The sequence below is a fragment of the Haemorhous mexicanus genome, chromosome 4 (genome assembly GCF_027477595.1).
Source record: "Haemorhous mexicanus isolate bHaeMex1 chromosome 4, bHaeMex1.pri, whole genome shotgun sequence".
Taxonomy (NCBI): Eukaryota; Metazoa; Chordata; class Aves; order Passeriformes; family Fringillidae; genus Haemorhous; species Haemorhous mexicanus.
In genome coordinates this window covers 68000295-68022949 of record NC_082344.1, presented here as the reverse complement: position 1 = coordinate 68022949, position 22655 = coordinate 68000295, and the positions used below count along the sequence as shown (strand labels likewise).

The following is a 22655-nucleotide window of genomic DNA, read 5'->3' as shown; positions in this document are numbered from 1 at the left end:
ACCAGAATAATTTACTAAATCACATTTTTAATTTCTAACATTTTAATTTCTCTAGAAAGTCAATCTAAGAGTAACAAAATAATAAAAACTCCCATCCTGAATGTTTTCAAGGTTTAATATAAGTAGAAATGTTCAAAATCAACCCTTTCTGTAGTGTGGTTTGGGCTGCTTTTTTTGGTTTATAGTTTAATGACAAGATAAATCCTCAGTAGCAAATTCAAACACACACAAAATCCCATATGCCACATAAAAATTACAGTATCCCACACTCCCAAAGTGTGGCTGTATGCAATACCTTTCTTTGAAACCTCTCATGTTCTCTGAAAGTTGCAATAAACTGCATTGAGAAACTCTTCAAATGCACCCATGTAGCCCCTCCATGCAGTGCTGATATTACAACACAGTGCCAAGCCCCAAAGGCTTGTTCACTTCCACTGAAAATTATCTACATCAACCATGCTTTTCAGTAGGTGCCTGAATCTAAAAATTTCATATTTTTAAACAAAATCTGATATTTAAATTCTTTTGTGAATGTGTAATTTTAAAAACCCACCATTATATTTGAATGTGACTAAAAATGTTTTCTATAATGAAACTTCAGTAAACTGCTATTTTTTTTTTTTTTTGTTTAAATCTCATGTGCAAAAATTACCATTTTAGGACTTTTCCTAACTGATCTTCTGACTGCTTTCTATCAAATTAGATAACCTTTCCTCCCTTTTGATGCAGGGAGATTCTGGTGGACCCCTGGCTTGTGAGGAAAATGACATCTCTTACCTCTATGGAATTATCAGCTGGGGAGATGGCTGCGGCAGAGTCAACAAACCTGGAGTGTACACAAGAGTGACAAACTATGTCAAGTGGATTAATGAGAAAGTAGGCCCCCGAAAAACTAGCTGAATAGTTAAATACATTAACATTTGAAGCAGGGTTCAGGAGTCTTTTGGCTTTATTAAAATAGCATATATATTTTATTATAAGCTGGTATGAAAACTCTCATGGTAATTCTTAGCAGTTCCAAGCCAGACCACCAAAAGCAGCCCTGCTCCATCTGATGTCAGCAGCCTTGATCTAGCATTTCAAGAACTGTGGATTGCTCAACACACATAACTGCCTTTATTTGTCTTAATAAAAAAAACTCAAACATATTGAGACAGTGCACAAAAATCTGCAACTCTCTTTCTGCTTGGTGGATTACCTAAAAAGGGATTTGATGTGTTTTGCAGTTTCTGGTGGAGCTGTCATCCCCCAAACCAACCTGCAACAATGTATTCTCCTTGTATTCTCAGTTGAAATGAAAAAATAAACAGGAGAATCAAAATTGAAATTCCTTCTCCCTGAGAAATGATCTCTTGAAGCTCAGGGCAAGAGACAGCTAGAGAACAACGTAGGTAAAGCTGCTCCTCAGCTAACTGCAACAAGTCTGGGGAAGGAAACCAGAAGGTTTAGGTTTTTTTTCAACCAAACACATAAGCATATTTTGGTATAAACATATTTCTGTGTTCCATTGACGTAAAATCAGGAACGTGCCTCAGAGCTCTGCTGAATCTGGTGTGCAGTTTTCCAGCAAGGTTAATGCAGCACCTCCTGAGAGCTCAAAGCCTTCCTGAAAAATGTTGTTATCTGGAGCAGCTGATTTAGGTTGATGCAGCCAGGACCTTCTGCAGACTGTGATCTGCTCCTTGCCCTGAGGATAGCAATGGAAATACTTCACCTTGCTGATAAATCCCTAAACGTTTCTTTAATTTGACAGTGTTTTGAAGATGTCTTAGGTTTTGTACTAACAAGTTGTTCAACTATTTAGATAATTCAGAAAGGAGGTTTCTTGTAACAGATTTTTCGACTGGATGGCTGGGGTGCAGCTTGACATTTTCCTTAGGGATTTGGTGATATCATAAACCTTTACTATGTGATATCATCACAGGCTTTACTGTCATGGTCTATGGAATTGTTATGGGACCAACCAAAGCAATTATTACAATATACAGCTGTTTAGAGGCAGTGGACTCAGCTGTATTAGCAAAAACAGGCAGAAAATGATTGAACAGAAAAAGTTTGACAAAGAATGGAAAATCCTTTTTTGTTTTCCTTTAGCCATGTCAGATGTGTACATTTAGGTTTTGATGTGAAATGCATTTCTCCACTGACAGTGAACATTTATGAACTCTCTTCAGTTTTTCAAGCAAAGTTGTTTTTTAAAGTAATAGAATTTTAAAGCGGTGCCTAGATATTCAGATGTGTTTTTTGTTTGCACTGTCCTCATGGGTTTCTTAGTAGTGGTGAATGTTATCTGCAGTTAAAAGAGATTTTATAGGGAAAAATAACCAAAACCTGCATCTGTGTAAGTAAAATTATACAACAATGCTAATCTAGATAAATGATGTAAACTGTTTAATAAAAACATTTACCCTCTGTTTCTTGAACTTAGTCTGTTATGTATAAAGTTACAGGAAGATCTTTGAATCTCTCTGTAGGCTGTTCTAGAGCTTGAGAGCAGGTAGAAAGATGAAATAACACTTTGTGCAGGAAGGCATCAGAAAATTTCTCCTTAAGGGTCAATTTCAGCTGGTGGTGCTCCCGTTTAATGCAAGTGTCACACACATTTCCAGGAGGCAGATGTAAGCACCTGGGTATGTTTTTCAGCTATTGATACTGTGACTCCCAGGATTAAAGCCTTCAGTTTGTTTTTCTGAGGCACTAAACACTAGCCTGAAATAACAATGTCCACTCTGGAATCTTGATTCCAAACCAAGCTGAAGACTCTTGTTGTGGGGCCATTTGCACTATGAGTCTGGCTTGCTTAATGCCCTAAAATGAATATGACCATGTGGCTGGACTAACTGTACCTGCTGCTGAGACAAGTACTGCACCAGCAGGAAGGAACTATTTGCTCTGCTTTGGAAGGGATTCATCAGGAACAGGTTTCCACTCAAAGATGAAGCCATCCTGAATGTCTGTATCTGTTCTGTGACTTCAGTTTCATTTTGAAATTAATATCTATCCACTCTGTGCACAGGTTTGATCGTGCAGTTTCATGTTGTATATATTCTCTTGGTCTTCTCTTGCAGTAAAGAAGGTGGCTGTTTCTGACAATTGGTGTAGAGATTTTTTAGCTGTCCTGTTTTCAAAATCTATGCTGCTTGTATCAGTACACAGCAACACCAGTACAAATAATAACACACTTTAAAAAACCCAAACTGAATGGTCTGTTTTCTGCCCTCAAAGGTCTAAATGACACATCTCCAGCTGATACTAATTTGAATACTCTGAATACATTAAAATTAATTTGTGGCTTTCAAAGCAGCCTGTTTATCCACTGTGACTGCATTGGCTTGGTGGAACTAAATGAAAATCATTTGAGCCTCAGCTATGAGGTGACTAGCACAGTATTACAAGCACAGAGTAGGGGTGGCAAGGAGATGTCCAGGTTATGGGATGTCCTGACCTCTCACACCCTGACATCAGTCACACTCCTATGAGGCACTCCAGCATCTGCCTCCTGCCTTTCTGTTGAGCATTACCCCATGGAAACTAATTCTCCATATTTTCCACCCCCTTTAAGTGATTATTGCCTTGGTTAAAAGGAAAAGAAAACTCAAAAGTACTAGTGAAATTTTATCTGATATTTTCCCTAACTCTATATTGAAATTGAATTAGAATGCAAAGCCAGTTGAACAAACACTTCCCTAATTCATTATGAAACACACTTAAAAGATGGTTTTATTAAATTGTATGTTATTCCATGCAAACTGACCGATTTAAAAGGAGGAAATAAAGGCAAACATCTAAAAAACCCCTTTCTATTATGCTACTGAAAGAAAAATGTGCTGTAGTGCTGTTTAAAAAAAGCTGAAGAACTAATTACCATCAAATAAGATGCAGCAGGAGTATTTTTGGAATAATGGACTCTAATTAGTCCATTGCTCGTGGAAAATAAATCTGAGGACATCATTAACACATCTTATTCTATTAATTGTAGCTGTTTCTGGTTTGGTATAAGCGGGTTGTTATCTCGTGACAGTTGCATTGCAAAGAGGAAAAAAAAAAGTGAGAAGAGTATTTTTATCTGGGGTAGTTGGCAGAGTCTTCTGGGAGCCAAGGAGAGCTGTAATTATACTTTTGAAAAGTGAGAATTGGGCATTGTAAGGAAGGTGCGGGAAGGGGGCGTTTTGGCCGGCCAGAGGCGGGCCCCGCTCCCCGAAGCGAATCCGGTGCGGGCTTTGCGGCCGCCCGGGCGCGGGGCAGCCCCTGCGGGCAGCGGCAAAGTCCGGAGCCGGATCGGGGCGGGGGTCGCGCCCGGAGCGGATCCGCGGCGCTCCGGGGGCCCCGGGCCGCGCCTCGCGCTCTGAAACTCTGGGGAAAAAAATAATTAAAAGAAAAAAAATTCCAAGATCCCCCCGCAAGCCAGAAGTAAAACACGTGAACAAAGAGTCATTGGGCCGGTCCGCAGACCCCTCTCCCCAGGCGGCAGGTCGGGGGCCGGGCCCGGCCGGGCCGCGCTGGCCGCCCGCCCGCGCGGGGCCCTAATAAAGCTATTTTGGAAGTGACCCCTCGGGCGGCCGGAGCGCGGGGCGGGCGCAGCGAGCCGGCGCAGCTGTCCGGAATCATGACTGAAGATGACGGATTCCGTGGTGGTGGAGGGTCACGTCAAGTTGAGAGACGGAAAAAAGGTCCCCGCTCCCTGCACCCCTTCGGCCCGCGGGGGTCCCTGACCGCCGCCCCTTGCCCTGAGGGGAGAGAGCCCGCTCTCCCCTGCGCGGCCCCGGCTAACCCTGTCCCTTTGCCTCTCGTTGCAGTGGAAGAGCAGGTGGCTGGTGCTGCGCAAGCCCTCCCCGGTGGCAGGTAAGAGGGGCCCGGCGGTGGGGACGGGGCTCGGGGCCCCGCAGCTTGCCCGGCTCCCCGGGACGAGTGCCCGCAGAGCCCTGGCGGGGCCGTCCCAGAGCTGCGCTGCCCGGCAGCCGCGGCCGGCCTGCGGGTGAGCTCCCGCGCTCACTAAAAGCAACGGGAAAAGTCACTTTCCAAGGCACAGGCATTGGATTTGGTGCCGGTTCAAAATGCACTTTTTTTTTTTTTTCCCCCTCTCATTTTCTGGGGGTGAACTTATTTCTTCAGGGTGATTGCTGGCTGTAAGAAAAAAAAAAAAAAAAGAAACCACCAAAAAAACCATGACACCCTGACATTGTAAGCTCGGTAGTTATTTTTGATCAGTGTTTTGACAGGAAATATCACTTTGATTTAAAAATAAAATGACATTTTGAATTAAGGAAGAAAAAAAAAAAGATCGTTTCCATGCTTCTGAAGGGGAAACTGAAAACGTTACACAGAGCTGATGTTTTACTGCAGCAGAGGGAAAAGTAGGCTTCAGGTTTCCCCATCTGTTCCCAAGAGGGAAAACATTTGGGCCCAAAAGTATATCTTTCCAGGGTTAAATGTTGCCCACTCTTGGAAAACGTGAATCTGCCGTGCTGCAGAGTGGATTATGCCAGCCTTTCTTGACTCTTGCTCTTTCTTGACTGAAGGCTTTTTAGTAATTCTTTGTTACCCAAGTTGTTACAGTTGTATTTTATAGTTTTAAATACCTGTATCTCATCTAAATCTGTGGAACCTCCCGGTGTGAAAGGGCATCTGTTGATCGTAGGGCTAGTACATAGACCTGTGAACATGGGCCTGAGTTTTTATTACGAGTAAGCCAGCTAGTACATACACCTGTGAACATGGGCCTGAGTTTTTATTATGAGTAAGCCAGCTTTGAAGGCTGTAGATGGTAGAGCCTGACTGATAATGTAGCTTATTCCTCAAAAATGCTGTTTTTATTCTAGCTAAATTAGCCAGGTTTACTAAAAAAGGCCCATGTGATTAGCTTTTCTTGGTATGTAAACCATAGCTGTTCTTCAGACACACAACTGTATTGCAGAATGTTTAAATACCATGGTTGCAGCTGTTTTTGCTAACAGGTGCACAAAGACAATTGGGAATCCATGCAAAGCTCTGCATTAGTTAGCAGACAGTTCAGTCTTTCAGTCATTTTTCATCTATGTGGATGGAGATTTTGCCAGTCCCTTGCCCAGATGAGAGCTGCAGGGCACCTTAGTGAGGCTGGGAGCACCAGCCCCAGTATTTATAAAATAGTGCATGGGGGTCTTTGTCTTTTGGGGTTTGTAGCTCAGCTTAAGCTGTGGATGTTGCAGCTTTGATTTTGACCATTAGTTTCATCTGCATCTGAATGCTGTGTGATAGGAAATGAATGTGGGGGAAGGAGGGCTGCTTTTGTCATAAATGCAAAAGGTGGGAGAGGTGACTCCCCTTTCCTTTTGGGTTTGCTTGTGAAACGCTTGCTTTCGCCCTGGGACCATGGCACTTGAACTGGTTTCTTCCATTGCATGGTTACTGTGTAATAAACACCTCTGGGAAGGGGTTAATAACATCTGGTGACGCAAGCAAACATTAAAAAATAAATAAATAAAAGAAGGTGTGGCACATAATGATTTTTAGCAATGGCTGCTGTGTAGCATTTAACGGGGAAACCTGAGCTGACAGGAGCAATCTCGCAGTGCAGTCTGCTTGCCATTTGGTGGTTGGGTAATCTGTGAGCTACTGTAAGAATTTCATTTGTGGTTCAGTATGTTCTAATGAAAATACAGACAACAATAGCCTCTCGGTCTTTAGAGTCTGTAATGTGAACAGCTATCCTAGCATAGTTCCTAATGCTCTGAATTAATGAATCAGTCCCCACCAGACTCAAGTGAGGATCTGAAATGCCACTGGACTTTGAATAAAATAGGGAACATTTATTACTGACCTCCTTATTTTTGAGCCTGCAGTTTAACCCTTAAAACACACCTTCAGTGTTTGCTTCCTGATAATGAGGACTATAAACTATCTGGGGGTGGGCTGTGAAAAGAAGTCAGAGTTTTACATTGACTTGATCAAGCTGATCCTGCAGTTGTCTAAAGCTCCTTTGTATTGCAGCAGAGTGCTGAGAAATTTGTTATGGTCTGTGCTCTGCATCATCATCTCTGACAGTTTTGCTCCTTTTAGACTGTTTGCTCATGCTGGTGTACAAGGATAAATCTGAACGAGCAAAAGGGCATAAGGAGAGGAGCAGCATGACCTTAGAAGACATCTGTGGCTTGGATCCTGGGCTCTCCTATGAGGGCCTGAATCACACGCTCGCCATCATCTGTCTGTCCCAGGTTGTGATGCTGGGATTTGAGAACAAGGAAACCATGTACGCCTGGGATGTGCGAATACGCTACAGTCTGGGGGAAGGTAACCTTTGTCTTCTCACACTGGTTTGTTTTTTCCCCCCTCTGGATAAAAAGCCAAAGAAAGGTGAAGCTAAAATGCAAATAAAACAGTACAGTTCAGGACAAGATTGTCACTCATTTGAGAGTGGACAAACTCTTTTCCCCCTTAAATGTTAAAGCAGGTATCCCTTCCAATAGGTTTTGACTACAGTACCACCCAGTACTGATGGATAACTATGACAGCTCTTAACTTGGGGTTTTGATTTTTAAACTAATGGTGTGTAGCTTTGAAACAAAGTGATCAAACTTCTGCTTCTGGTCCTACAGTTGACTCAGGGATTCTGGCAAAAGGACTCAGGGGGAGCCTGAATTAAGAGATGCAAAGTCCTGAGTATAGCTTTGCCAGTTCATGCCCAGTTTGCTGAGCTGCCTACTGGATGTTACATTGATAATTCTCATTGCTGCTAGTGTGCCATTTCAAAAAGAGACTTTTTGCCCTAAGGAGTGTCATCAGACACATTCTTTCCAGCTAACTTCACCTTTCTCTTTCCTCCTATTTTATTTTCTTGGTTAGCAGCTCTAAAATGAACTGTGGTGAACAAAGAGTGATAATGTTGGTAATCCATAGTATCTGTCTTATGTTTGTTTAGTCATAACTAGGGAAGGAGGGTAGGTGTGTGGGAGACACACATTAGCAATCTTTATCATTTGTTACATATGCTCTGCCATCTGTTGGGTTTGTGGGCTCGTTCCTTTGCAGTACATATGTAGAAAGATGGCCTGGGAATTTTACAGTAAAAATATGTACAACTATAAGAAGTGAGATGTGTGGATGTACCTCTCAGGGCTATCAAATATGAAGCCTTGCATAACAGGAAAGGTTAGAGGGGTTGCTGAACAATACAAGCATGAGTAGCTGGAGTGGTTGGTGCACTTTGATGATACAGCTCTGCAGTCTTCCAGTGCTGGTTTTTTGTTTGTTTGTTTGTTTGTTTGAACTAGGTTTGGGATCTATATATAGCATAGGCTTGTCCTAAAAGCTGAAGGAGTACTTGAATAAAACAGACTAGGTCTGTTTTTTATGATCTTGCACTGATATAGTGCTGGAGCAATCTCAGTCTGGGTGTGAGGGTTATGGTTGGGATTGGAGGACATGGAAAAGCAGCATAGGGTTTTTTCAAGGAAAGCTGTGAATGAGGTAGGAATAGAGCCTTCTGGATTATGACATGTGCAGCCATCGAGTCCTGTGAAGTGGGTGAGATTGTGTATGTGGAAGTGAAGAAATGCAGAAATAAAACAAGTGTAATTGGTTGAACTGGCAATAATTTGTATAAAGTTTATTGCAAAAAATCTTAGGGGCAGGAGAATAAATGAAAGCATTGACATTTTTTACAGAATTTTGTCTTTCAGTTTATGCTCAATTAGGAGAATGCACTCAAAGGGAGTCTAGTTTGAGTATAGAGGAATAGAAAAGAGAGAAGATGTAGATGAAGAGAGGATGGTGACTTGGTGTTTTTTGTTAAAGTGTAGTAAGGGTGCCTTTGTGTGCCTTGAAAATAAAGTGGCTGGATGATAAAAATAGGCTAGGGAGAGATGACCTCAGAGTCTGGGAAGCAAAAAAAAAAAGTGAAAGGAGCTGATGCTGTTCTTGAATGAAGACCACAGAATGGAGGCGTTCACACTGGAGTTCCCAGTGTTTTCTCTCAGTTTTTAGCAGATGAGGTGGATGTGATTCCTGGAATGTGCTTGTGCTCACAACTCATTTTGAGGAGTTAGCGTACTGCAGGTCAGTGCATAGCTGTGGAAAGGAAAAGATGGGCTGAAGAAAGTGATGGATTTCTGTAGTACCTTTTGTTCAGGGATATACTCAGCTCTGTGTCTTCACAAATTTTTTTTTTATGGAGTAAGAGAAGTCAAAGGCTGGGAAGAATTTTGAAAAGAAATCCAATTTACCAAGAGAGCAGTGTATGGAAAAAGGTTTATTTTCAAATATGCTTTTCCTTTTACTTTGGCTTTGTTCAGAGTTGGGTATGCTGTATTTTGACAGTGGTCTAGAACTTGGGCTGGAGCTCTTTGTTTTCAGCAGCTGCTGTAACTTGCAACTGATTGTGTGAAGAGTGGGCTTCATTCCTTGATTATGGAGCAGAACGAGTCCTGATGCTGCTTCTCCCATGGTTTAATTACCAGAAAAATTCTGGGCAGAGGAGTACAGATGGCATTAAAGATTGCTTTCTGAGCATTATTGATCATGGTGGTTTTGCTGTCTTTTTGATAGCTGATGTTTAAGCAGGTTGCGTAACAACTGCGTGCCCAAAAGGGGACATGGTGTGACTATTGATTTGCTCCCTAGCAGTGCTGCTGGCAGAGCTGTAAGCAGAGCTGTGGTTAGTTAGATCTATCTCTGTCTCCTTGCACATTTCACTCGAATGACTTTGTGGCTAATTCTGCTGGAGCCTCAGGGAACTTAGCAAATGCATGTCATAGATGAGGAGTTGGCTTACAGATCGGATCGTGACTAAGAATACAGCAAGCAGTTAGATGAGAAGCAAGACTCAGACCCAGATGAAATTTGTGATGCTTGAAGAGGCCTGGGCAAGAAACAGGGAAGAGTTGATGCAAGAACTGAGAGTACCTGGAAGTTACCCAGTAGATTTCAGGGGGGGAGTTGTTTGTGTGATCTTTGATGCATAACCAAAAATTAAATCTATGTTGCTTCTTGATAAACACCACCAAAAATGTCCTTCTGGAAATATAAGTCTTGATGCTTCTCTCTACCAAGACAGATGTTGTTTGTTTTTTTTTTAATTTGTTGTGGGTTTTTTGTTGTTATTTTGTTTGTTGGTTGGGTTTTTTTGTGTCTAATCACAATATAAAAGAAACTAGAGCAGTAGTGGAGGTCAAAACAATTGTTTGAGAATTATATGCTTGCTCACTTTAATTGTTCCCTTTGAAACACTGAGATTTGAGCCCTTGAAGTGATCCCAATAACTTATTATTCAGAATGCAATAGCCCTGGAAGAGAAAATGGGAGACCAGCCTAGAATAACTACTTAGGTAAGGATACTGCAATACAGATGATACTGGAATTGGGATTTGAACCTGGATTTTGTAAACTTGAATGAGATAGGTGTTTCTTTTTCTTTCTCCACTCTTTTAAAATTCAGGAGGTGAAATGTGAAAAAATTAACTGACATCTAAAAGTGTTTGTTACTTACAAATCACTTAGTTTCCTAGTAATTTAAAATGTCTTGGCATCTACCATTACCAACTCATGAAAGGTGGAAAAATGTAATTTTCCTCATTTTACTGCTAGGGAGGAAGTGAAGCAGTTTATTAAAGGTTGCAGATGAGTCAGTGATAGAGAGATTTGTTTAGTTCTTTGAGCCTTGGCTTTTGGGCTCCTTGAGCACCATTTTATTTTTATTGCATGCGTGTGGGAAAGGAAAGACACAGGTTAGAGGAGGAGACAGAGAGCAACCCATGTAATGATGCAAGGATGGAAGAGGTAAGTGAAGTCTGGCCTGGATGAGTGACTAATCTGAGATAGGGATTACCCTGGAAGACTTAGGATAAATTAATGTAGCATTGCAACTTTAATAATTTGTAGCATTAGGCCAAGATATGGTGGATTTTTTCCAATCCTAAAGTGGCATAATAGAGAGTAATGGCCTTACAGCTACTTACATGTGGCTGTCTGGGCTCCAGGTAGATCTTTATGCCAGAGTCTCATGGTGTGGGCAGGGTTTGGTCCAAGTACCACAGCTGAGCAGAATGACTTACATAACACTTGTATATTCTGTAGTAATATATTTATTTCTTATTTGATAGTTCATAGATTTCAAGTCTTTGTAGCCCCTGGCACAAAACTAGAGAGTGGGCCTGCTACCCTGCATTTCTGCAATGACATCCTTGTCCTGGTGAAAGACCTTCCTCCCAGTGTCATGGGGCAGTGGAAGCTCTCGGATCTGCGGCGCTACGGGGCTGTCCCCAACGGATTCATCTTTGAAGGGGGCACCAGGTGCGGCTTCTGTAAGTACAAATGGAACCTGTCCTCCAAATGCTGCTCAATGCCTTTTGCAGAAATGTAAATGCACTCTCATTCCAAGTGGAGACTGCAGAACCAGCTGTGCTACTTTGTCAAACAGGCAGCCTCTTATCAGAGGGTCTGTTCTGAGTAGATTTCTGCAGGCTTCAACCGTGGTGTTCAGGAGAAATGTGACCATGTGCAGTACTGGCTAAAAGTTGCCCTGTGGCTCTCCAGAAGATTTTTAGTCAAAACCTGCTATTGAATACAGAGCAAAAATAAGGTGATGAAATTTTATGGCTTGTGTTATGCAGGAGATAAGGTAAAATGGCCTAACGATCAGATTATTAAATTATGATTATTTTGTTGTTTGCTGAGGGGAAAGTGATATGGAGCTTTGGATTCCAGGCAGCATCAATGTTCTCATTTTGTAAATGCTAATTTCTAAATCCCACAGAGGACTTTTTACTCCTTAAAGTTAGAACAACTCTCTGGTCCCTTCCCTATTAGCAGCTTTGTAACTATGGGATGGAGCCATGTAATATTTGGGGTCAAAGTGAAAGCAAGCAGGCTGAAGCTAGTTTCCATAGCCTAGTAGCTATATGGAGATAAATCTCTTGTTCCCATGCCCAATTTAGGACTTCTCAAATCCTCACTTCAGATAAAATATATCTGAGATCTGAAAAGGATAGGTAATAAATGCACAGGTATAATAACATATAATTAGGTTTTTATTAATAAGGTTTTTATTTCATAAGCAGAGTTTGGAGCCATGCTGAATTGATGGCCTGTGAGCACAGATGGATATGCAGATTGCCAGTTTGGATGTGAAGTTGTTTGCCTTGCATTTTTTTTTCGATAAACAAACTGAAAAATTAGAAGATTTCAGAGTTGATCCAAATCCAAATATATTCTTCCTGGGACTTGCATACTGTTGCTCTACTTGTAAATTCTGGTTACCCTACTTCTATGGAGTGGAAACCCAAATTCCTGACCTCTTTCTGACCTGATGGAGGTTGTGGCCCAGTGGGGATTGGTCTCTTCTCCCAGGCAACAAGGGACATAATGAGAGGAAGTGGCCTCAGGCTGTGCCAGAGGAGGTTTAGGTTGGGCTTTGAGAGGAATTTCTGCCCAGGAAGGGTTGTCAAGTATTGATATGAGATGCCTGGAGAGGTGGTGAAATCAGCATCCCTGAAGGTGTTTAAGAAGTGATTGGACATGGCACTTAGTTGACATGGTGGTGTCCAGTCAAATGTTGGACTTGATTATGTCAGGATCTTTTCCAGCCTCAGTGATTCTGTGAAATGCAGAGCTGTAACCTGAATTATCCATGGTGTTTTTTCTTTTTATTCCCTCCCTTAAACTTAAGCTAATTTCTGGTGAGAAACAGGAGGTCATCAGTAGCTCTCCTGTGTGCATGCTTTTAAAAATATGAAATTATATTTTTTTAAGGTTACAAGTGAACATAATTAGAAAAGTGCTTTGGAAAAGGTCCCACAACCTTGTGGATCATTCTTAAGAAATGTGTGTATTGGTAGCTGAGACCTTTCATTTGCCATGAAAGGTTATTTGTCTTTCCCCTGCATGTGTGCATTCAGAGAGAAGAACAGCATGGCCAATTTGGTACAAAATAGCCTGCCACAGTTGGAAACTCTTTACAAGTTCAAGCTGATCTTGTTAAAGGAGTTGTTGCCCTTAACTAAGCAGTCAAACATATCCGCAGGCATAACAACATTTAAATATGTGTTTAGTCTAAACACTTGATTTAATATTGCCACTATAAGAAAAGGCTTTTTGAAAATAGAACCTAAAGAAAAATATAACTCTGGTTATTCTTGACAGAAGTGTGTTGGTAAAGAGAAAGACCATCTTTCTTCAGATAGCTTTTGCCTCAGTCCTCTGGAATTCTTGAGGCAAACAAGTAGTGTTCAGGGAAAAAAAAATGATATGTTATTACAGAAGTTGTTTTAATTCCTAAACAAAAGCACTCTCCATTAACCTGTCATGTAAGTGTAATATAATATTATTCAGACTCTATTATTAATGTTACTTTCCTACAGGTTAAAGCATATCTTTGCTCACATTCATCCTATGGAGCTCTGAATGCAGAGGATTAGTGAATTTAAGGTTTAAATATCACTGTAATAAATACCTAATTAAAAGGAATCAATAATCTTGTGGTTTGATTGCCTCTCCATAACAAAAGACATGAAGCCACAAACTGAAGCAGAACTTTTTTGGATATATCTGTGGCAGAACTGAGGACTAAGAGGATATGAATTTGTTTTAGCTTTCTGTTTCTTGCTTCCTCACAAAAGATTTATAAATATAAAACACTTCATTATGTTCAGTTGCTTAGTATAGGTTTAATTCAACTCCAAAGGCTTTGGTACTCAATCCAGGAAGAGGGAAACCATCTGAGATAATGCTGAGATTTTAAATATTAAATCTAGGTGCATTTTCAAGATGGTTCACGCAAGTTTATTCACAAATAGGAAGAAGAACATATACATTCTGGACTCCTCTTATTCTTAACATCACAATTGTACTGCTAGAGATTTAAAAATTATTTATTTCTGCTTCTGAAAGCTGCAAATAAGTTATTTTCTGGGCCAAAATTTTGTTCTCTCTGTAGCTGAAGCTTAGTCACACACCGTTTGCAAAAACACTGGTGTCTTGGCCTAGCAGTCAATGGAGAGGTTTGCATGGAGGAACAGGCTGGAAAAAAGGAGCCTCTCACTTTCCCAAGTTCCCAGCTCAATTAGTGTGCACCAGTTTAAATTACCAGTTGCCAAGAGAATCTTCACTTGGAGGTCAGTGTGAAAAAATTCAAGTAGGGTAATAAAAGGGCACATTAACACCATGAGAATTCAGGCTCTCCAATGTTCAAGTGCTTCAGGATTAGCTGCCAGGGCCTGGTTTAAAGCTGCCTCATATTTTCTGACGGCATCTCCTTGAAGAAGGGAACTTGTGGGACCCTTAGTGCCCTTTGAAAGAACAAATACTAATTGCAGGATAAGCAGGAGTATTTCTGTGATCCTTTTGGTGCTTTGATAAAATTTGGTGCTTCCTTTCTTGTTTTCCCTTCTGCATGTATTTGAAATTGAGAAGTAGTAGGGCTGGTTAAACTGGGGCAAGATCTGGGATTTTTTGAAAAAGCCTGGGTTGCATAGATTGAAACTTCTGTTTATAACCAGATATTCTGTGCTGTCTCCTACTTAGGCCTACTGCAGGCAACCAACATTATCTCTATTTATCTATTTTTGGTTGTCATGCCCATATCTTAGTGGGCAATAATAGGAATACTCTGTCATTTTCCCCACAGAGAAGAGCAGTGTGAGATCTCCTCTGAAGGGGGCTGCTCAAGGCCACGGTTGGGATGTACATGCTGATTGCCATGGAATGAGCTGCTGTGGTTCCTGCCTGTCCTGCAGCTAAAAGGCTTCAGGCTCTAGTATTGTCTGTTAGGAGTAGTAATTAATGGGAAAGAACTGACTCTTCCTCCCTACTTTCACACATGCTACAGAGATTGAAGTAATTTTTTGGCTATTGTCCATTTTTAAAATGTGTTTGCCCACGGGTTTGCTTTTTGAATATGATGAGTTAAAATCAACATTGGCAAGATTAAGTAGTACTTGGAAGTTTTATGGAATTGGCAACTTGTTCTGAATGTTTGAGGGACTGTACAATTCTTTACTGCTGACTGCACAGAGGACTGACTGGCTGAGTGGTTCAGTCTTGTGCAAGTGGTTGGAGGCTGCTTTTCACCAAGTCTCATAGCCCATGGAGAGAGCTGAGTGAGCCCTTCAGTCTGGTGGACAGCTGCATGGTATTACACTGTGCATACCACACATTCCTTAGCTTCTAAATGCCTGTGCATCAAACCAGTTCCAACACACGACTGAGATATGTAATTTCCAGCAGTGAATTTCTCAGTTTTCTCAAGAAAGGAGAGAAGAAATATAATCACTTGCTTTTATGTATGCTTTAGTTGAGCCCTACCTACTCATTCATCTCACTTGATGTTTTTTGCAAGAACCCTCAGACTTCTTCCTTCCCTTGCAATCTAGTTGTACCTACCAAAACTAGAAAGAAAATGTTTCCTGTGAGAGTCAGTCAGCAATTAAGGGGTTCATATGAATAATAGAATCTACAAAGAGATTATTGTATTTTTCTGTTGGATTTGGACATATACTCTTTGCACTGATTACATAAAGGTCATCACATTTGGTTTTAGGATTTCCAGATGACTGATAGTTATTTGCAGAAAAAATCCTTTGAGTTAAGCAGCCAGCTCACATGCACACATTTACTTTCTTTGTTTCCATTTAAGTCAAAGGCTTGTAGAGCCTCTTAGGAGTTTAAGTAACTCTTGACAAAGGTGATAAAAGAACAAAATGGTCCAGATGTACTCCTTATGTCCAGAAATATTTGAAGAATCGTTTTTTTTACCCTGAGTGGCAACAGGGAGGATTCTGCTGAATTATCAAGCCACATAGTGCTTGATCACTGTGCTTGAGACCTGAATGTCCTCTGCTGTGTTGTGTCTATCTCCTGCTTGCTTATGCTGCATGGAATGCAAAGGTCCTGTTCCTGTAGATTCTCTGTACTGTTCAGGGAGGAGAAGTCAGCTCGAAGAAAAAGCTGAATTTCAGATAATTCCTGGATACGACGCACTCAGGATTTTTTTATCCTAATACAATGTTCTCTGACTTTGGCATCTCCTGGGAAGGGGAGATGGGGCAAGACTGCAAGTGAGTCACCAGCAGAAACCTTCATATCTGTCAGGCTGTGTGATTAGTGTTGTAATCTCCTAGATGGCCTCTGATCTTGAAGCCAGGGTGTGTTCATGTTTCTTTGGCTGAAGAATTCTTGATAGGTAAGATCTGAAGAGATGCAAGTATGGTGGAGTGACAAATCAAGTTATGAAGATGCCTCTAACAATGTTGTCTTGAATAGATTTAAGCAGAACTGGGAGAGACTTAGATGTGACATAAATTGAGAATGACAAAAGAGTGTGGGCCAGAATATGTTTTTCCTAGAGAGATTAGTTTACAGCTGGCTGGTTATACCTAATTTACTCAAGTAGGTGTTGTGGTTTGTGATCCACTTTATATTATCCTTTTTGTTTGAATCACACAGCCCTTTGTCAAGCTGTCAAAAGTGTATAAATTTCTTAAGTGAAATGTGAGTATCCTGTGGGATATGACAGGGCATATGTTTGGAAAGTGATGGGGATGCAGTCACTCTAGTCAAGATCAGCTCTGCTTCTTTGAGTAAAATTAAAAAAAATACATATGCAACTCAGAATTGGCTAGAGACATGCAGAAGTCAAACATATGTCCAAATTAGGGCCTGAGTCACAAGGAAAGTTATGTGCAAAACCCTACTGCAGGTCTAAGATTTTATATTGGAGTTTTCTAGTATGCTTGGCTCTGGTGAAGTGGCAGCACTTCTTCAATGCCTGTATACTAATTTAATTTCCTTTTTTGTCTGTTATTGAAGTTTTATTTCCCTGAAATTGCTGGTTATTGGGGTGATCTTTTGTCTGATATTTTAAGATAATAATTTTTTTTTTCCCCTGATGTGATTTATATTTGGACTGACAATTTCTAAAATGTTCTGTGGAGCCCTTCTAGTCTTTTGTGTTGTTCATGCAGCCGTGTGTCATGGAGCTCATACCTTGTTTGTTTATTTAGTGAATCTCATTCTAATTTTGCTTGGGGCTATTCTTAATGAATGGAAAGCAAATATCAGAATAGAGCAAAGGGTAAAGATCTGATGACAACCTGTGGAGTTGTGTTACATTCTGTTAATAATAGACACATAGGACTTAGTCTAGGAAAATTTATACTATAATCCAGCAATATAACCAAATTCTAACTTATTGGCATATAAAAAGCTCCTCTTGCTTAAAAGTGGTTAAAAGTAGAATTAACTTGGTCCATTCTTTTGAAGACACTTTAAGTATTCCTGACACTTCCTACATGGTTAAGTTTGACCTACAAAATTTTAGGGGTAAATAAGAACAAAAGACCCAGACAGCTGTTGAGAGTAAGGTGTCTGTTTTGACATTCAGGGGGGATTGGAACTAGATGATCCTTAAGGTCCCTTCCAACCCAAGCCATTCTGTGATTCTAGGACACTACTTTAACTGCCTGAATGTCATAAAATTAGCATAAATTATTAGACAGCTATTGAGTTTATATGTATGTTTGTGGTATAGTGTGTGTGTGCTGACTTGAATTTTTTATTTCTTTTCCCAGGAGAATGCCTTGTTGACTTCTTTTTACGGCTTGCACTTAAAACTCTTTTGATTGCTACATTATAAATAGCTTCAGCTAAATATATTTCTAATGTTTCTGGGTGAAAACTGTTCATATTTATGTTGTGCTTTCTTGCAGGGGCTGGTGTTTTCTTCCTCTCTTGTGCTGAAGGGGAGCAGATCAGCTTTCTGTTTGACTGCATCGTCCGTGGCATCTCCCCGACCAAAGGCCCCTTTGGTCTGCGTCCAGTGCTCCCAGGTTAATACAGGAAGTCCAGAGTAACCCCGTGCAGTAGGAGCTTGTCATGTCTCACACCCACTGCTGCTGGTGTGAGAGCAGCTTGCAGGCACTGAGGGTGTGCAGGGTACAAAGTGGGTTTCATTCTGAAATGTCACTGTACAGATTTATAAGCTGGATGTACCCAGTTTCCCCGTGCTGCTCTGGTTCAGTCATGTTTCTGGTTATATTGCTAACTCCAGCCCTCTCTTATTTAACAGTACTAAAAGATGGCAATTTGAATTGAAAGAAACCCTAAATTTTAGTTTTAAACTTACACATTTAACTTGGATCCATGTCTGCATTGCTGTTATGATAGTTTAATGGAAAACTAACTTCTAGAGCATTTTGAGTTTATCCAAAATGAAGTTCTAAGTCTTGTCAGCCTTAGAAAACCTTGTCAAGCCTCCATATCACATTTAAGTTTTTCAACTTGAGCTTTTTTCCTGATGTCTGAGGATTAAATTCCTTTTCCTATTTCGTGGTAAGTGCTGCATGTGCTGCAGTGTTGAAAGAGGAATTTGGATGGCATCATAAGAAAGCCTATTTCCTTTGGCTTTCAGCAGATGAAGTACAGTATTGAGTCAGAATGACTCTGTCAAACAGGACAAAAGTGTAGAAATGAAATTGCAGAAAATTGTCAGTGATTTGGTGGTGGCATACAGTAGGAATAGGTTGCAAGAATGGTGAAGGATGAGCTGGGATTTGTGGAATACTTGGAGTTTGTGTAAGAGTGTTCAACAGGGTTTTATTGCTGTTACAAGGTTAAGATAATTGCAGGAAGGAAATGTGATGGAAAATATTAGATCTTTAGCTTATTAGATCGTTAGATGATCTGAAGCTTGTGAAAAATAAATTATAGAAAAAATAGTTATTAGTTAAAAATTAGTAAATGCAGTAAACACAAGGCTCAGTTCATGTTGTCTTTCTCATGGTTGTAAGGCTGAAGTAAGTTAAATAATCAAGCAGAGTAGCAGACAAAAGTCATTCTTGTGTGATGATATATGTTTGCATTCAATTAACTGGAGTGTTTAAAAAAAAGAAGCAAACAGAAAAAACCCAATAACAGAAACACAAAAATCAGTGTTTATGTTTAAAGCTTTGCTATTGAGCACATTTTTCTGCATATCTAGAACCATGTGTGTATGTAAATATATATATACAACCCCTGAGTCTTGTCAAGCAAATTTTTGTCAAACAATAAGTTCTGTCTGGAAAAATTAAGCCTACAAACAACTATTCTGCTGGCTTTTTTTTTTTTTTTGTTTATTTGTTTGTTTGCTTTTTTAAAATTGTTATCTTGAATTTTAATTTTAGCAGAGTCTTTGAAGATTCATTTTTCAGAATGTAGGAGTAAATCTGCTTTCACATGTTAGTTATCACTTCTGGTGTTTGTGGGTTCTTGTGGCACAAACCACAATTTCTTCCCTCCTTCAGGAACTCTGACCTCACTGAGGTGCATGAAGTGGATGTGGAATGTCCTGGGGAGTATTTGGTGTTTTTTGTAAGAGAAGATCTTTTTCCTGAGGTCTTTCCATTTCTCTTCTGTGCTTGATGTACTTGCCATTAAAATCTCATCCACTTGATTTCATCTCATTTCCCTGGACGGGAGAAGTGTTTTGTCAAGAATTGTGCTCATGTACTTTGCAGAATCCCTTGCCTTTATTTATCCAACCTACCTTGAGCCCTCTAACTTTAATTTCTGTGTATTTTACCCTTTTCTCTTCTAGTTTGATGTTTTTCCCTATGCACGTGTTCCTTGGAAAAAATATATTTTTAAAATTTATTTATTATCCCATGCAGAAGCTTGTACAGATCTGTTGAAGGCACACGCAGATGTACAGTTCTGGTGATTCATCCATAAACTAATTTTCTTTATCAAGTATCTTGTTGCACGGAATGTACTGTATTGCTTGAAAAGGTCGAGTCTACCAGATGCATACCATGTGTCAGGTATTGAAATTCACTCAACCCTTGAAAGCATCAGCTTGTAAACAGATTAATTATCTGTACACTTCAGGCAACTAGATCAAAACTTCCAAAATGGGAATTCTACCATGAAACCTTTTGTCTATGTAATTCATATTTACTGCAGTGCAGAATGCTTCACAGCTTCAACTGTACTTTATGTATGCAATACTCTCCTTTTGTGCAATTTAAAAGCTTTTAGAGGAACCTTCTCTTCACAGTTTGCTACTTGAATTTGGCATCTTGCCTTTGCCTGTGCCTTTCCAACTTAAACATGAGATATGCTTGAAGCACTGTGGTATTTTCAAGCAAGGAAAACACACAAAGGGCAGATGTACAGAGAAAAAATGTAATATGGTAAAAACAGTCACCGTGACAGTGTTGGACACCAACTCCCACAGCACAAATATAATCTATGGATGTTATGCAATCAATGTAGTCTGTCCTTGTCTTTGTAGGAAGGATAAATGAATGAAGCCAGTTGCTTCATGTACAAACAGCTGAACAATATGATTAAAGGGGTGCTGAAATATTTATGTGTTAGCATGAAATTAATAGGAGATGGTAGGGATTTGAAGAGGGCTGAAAAATGACCAGTTTTCTTACTTGCCATAGTGATTTTTAAACAAATGTAAAATAGCCAGTATCCAAATGGAATTTAGAAACTGGGTGTGCAAGGGGTGTTTGCTCAAGGATAATATTCACATCTTCTTGTCAGGATTGTAGTTTTAAAAGCAATACCTTATTTCCTTAAAAGCATGATGTTCTTGTCATATATATCATGGATATATGACTGCTGTACCTATTTTATGATGTCATCTATAAAATATGCAATGAAAATCCAGTGCAATGGACTTTATAAACTTGACTTACCCATACAAGGTATCACAATCTAGTCTAATCTCTCAGCAGACCAGCTTTGAGCAGCCAGTCAGACTAGAGAACTCCTGAGATCCCCTCCAACCTGAATTATTCTGTGATGTTTTGGAAAGGAATTAAATTACTATTCTCACAAGAAAAAAATAATTCTATTATGTGTACACCCAAAATAAATTGGAAATGGAAAAGAAAATTAGTTGTTTTATGGTTTATTACTTGTCTTGCGTATTTTGGGAGTCCATTAATTTTTCAAAATTGTACTACAATAGTCCTATTGAGATCTCCATTAGATTGGAGATATCAGATTGGAAGTTTTAATTTGTTAAAAGCTGGCGATCAGGTGTCATAAAACCCCCCAAAGACACAGAAGATGGGAATGTGAAGGTCATGTAGGTATAGGTATCTGTAGATATTTTTAGGAAGTGTAATATTTAAAATAAAGGTCTCAAATGGGTGATGGCTATGGATGGCTTGTTTTCCCCAGCTGTTAGTTGGAAGAGAACTGCTGTAACTGGCTGCTAGCATGATCTCTTTTTTTTTTTTTTCTTGAAGAGATATTTTGAAAACAGTCCAGAGAATTTACATTCTGTCTTGACAGAAGTCTAGATATGGACTTAATAATGAATCTCTGATTGCATGGTTTGTAATCTATACTGAATTGCATGCTTATTATTTGAGAGATGTTTGTTTATCAGGTGTGTGTTGAACTCCTTTTTTTCACTAGCAGGATTCATGTTGAATGCCAAACCTGGCCCAAAAGCCCATCAGGGATATCTTTTATCAGTGGGCAGGCCAGTACTCTCTATATCTGATTATGTGACAGTCTAGTCCTGCAGTCTGAAAAGACCCCAGGTGTAATGTTGTTAGTCTGGGTGCTCTCTTTTAATTCTGGAAGCTTTTTCAGGCTGCTTTGTGACTGGAGAGTATACAGTTACTGCTTGCTGAGGATCCATCTCATGCTCTTTGTTGAAGCTTGATACATCTTTGGCCATTGCAAGACAGCTCTGTGGCTGCCTTCTGCAGTATTTGTACCAAGTGTACCTCCTCAAACTTTTAGGACATCTTTTCATTCCTCCAGACATCTTACAAGGTGTGGAGATGTTAGCAAGAAGGTGAGGGTCCAGGCCTGGTTTACAAATGTGCCTACACAGGAAGAAAGAAAAGAGAGATTTTCAGCCTAACTTATTTAATTTTGTTTAACAAAGTAATTAACTAATGTTGCATTTTAAAGGTGCATATAATCAATTAGGGAGCTGCTGACTGAACTGGATACAATACATTTTTTCCTGACAGGTGCTTATTGAACATCCCTGGAGCTTTGAATTACTATGACACTTTATTCTTATGTTACCAAAATATTCTAAATCTCCCACGATGAGCAGCTGATGTGGCTTTAATGAATACCCACCAACGTAATGTAAAAATAAAATCTCCAGCAGAGGCATTTTTAGTCCAGCTAAATTTGATGTAATCCTTCCCCTTTGCCCCAAAGCAGTGTTTAAGAAGATTTTGATGACTGCCTCACACAGAAGATTATTTTCTTCATAGCAAGGGATTCATGTTTGATTGGAAAATGATAAAAAATGTATTAATTGAAGGACCTGAATAAATCACAGGACAGGATCCATTTGTTAACAGTTTGGGAAAGGATGGTTCTAATTGTTCTTGGAGCTGCTCTCGGATGTTGTGTGGGCAGAAGCTGTTGGAACTTCCTTGGACAGCTGTCTCAGTACCAGTCATGCTGCTTCTGTGCCCCTGAGTTACTCACGTGGCAAATTGCCACCCAGTTATTTAGAGGGTGTGTATTGGGCATGCAAAAGGTAGAGGATGATGCCAACAGATCCAACTTTGCAGCATTATGGCCTAAAAAAGGTATTAGAAAAAATGTTATCACAAGAGCACTCATGGGAGGTCACAGGTTATGCACTCCAGTGAGGACTGGTCCCTAACAAGTGCCTGCCAGTGACTTCAGTCCATAGTCAGATCCTTTAGGAA

The 22655-nt window shown here is 40.0% G+C and overlaps 2 protein-coding genes across 4 annotated transcripts in view; both read left to right on the top strand.

Moving 5' to 3' along the window:
• Positions 1–2423, top strand: part of HGFAC (HGF activator) — a 39417-nt gene extending 36994 nt beyond the window's left edge. For all 3 annotated transcript variants that reach the window (XM_059845260.1, XM_059845259.1, XM_059845258.1), the window contains exon 14: positions 730–2423. In XM_059845260.1, coding sequence (XP_059701243.1) covers positions 730–900 — 171 coding nt within the window. In that variant the 3' untranslated portion in view covers positions 901–2423. The remainder of the gene's footprint in view (positions 1–729) is intronic.
• Positions 2424–4553: 2130 nt separating this feature from the next.
• Positions 4554–22655, top strand: part of DOK7 (docking protein 7) — a 59428-nt gene continuing 41326 nt past the window's right edge. The window contains exons 1-5 of the mRNA XM_059845256.1: positions 4554–4670; positions 4797–4842; positions 7039–7269; positions 11076–11276; positions 17676–17795. Coding sequence (XP_059701239.1) covers positions 4617–4670; positions 4797–4842; positions 7039–7269; positions 11076–11276; positions 17676–17795 — 652 coding nt within the window. The 5' untranslated portion in view covers positions 4554–4616. The remainder of the gene's footprint in view (positions 4671–4796; positions 4843–7038; positions 7270–11075; positions 11277–17675; positions 17796–22655) is intronic.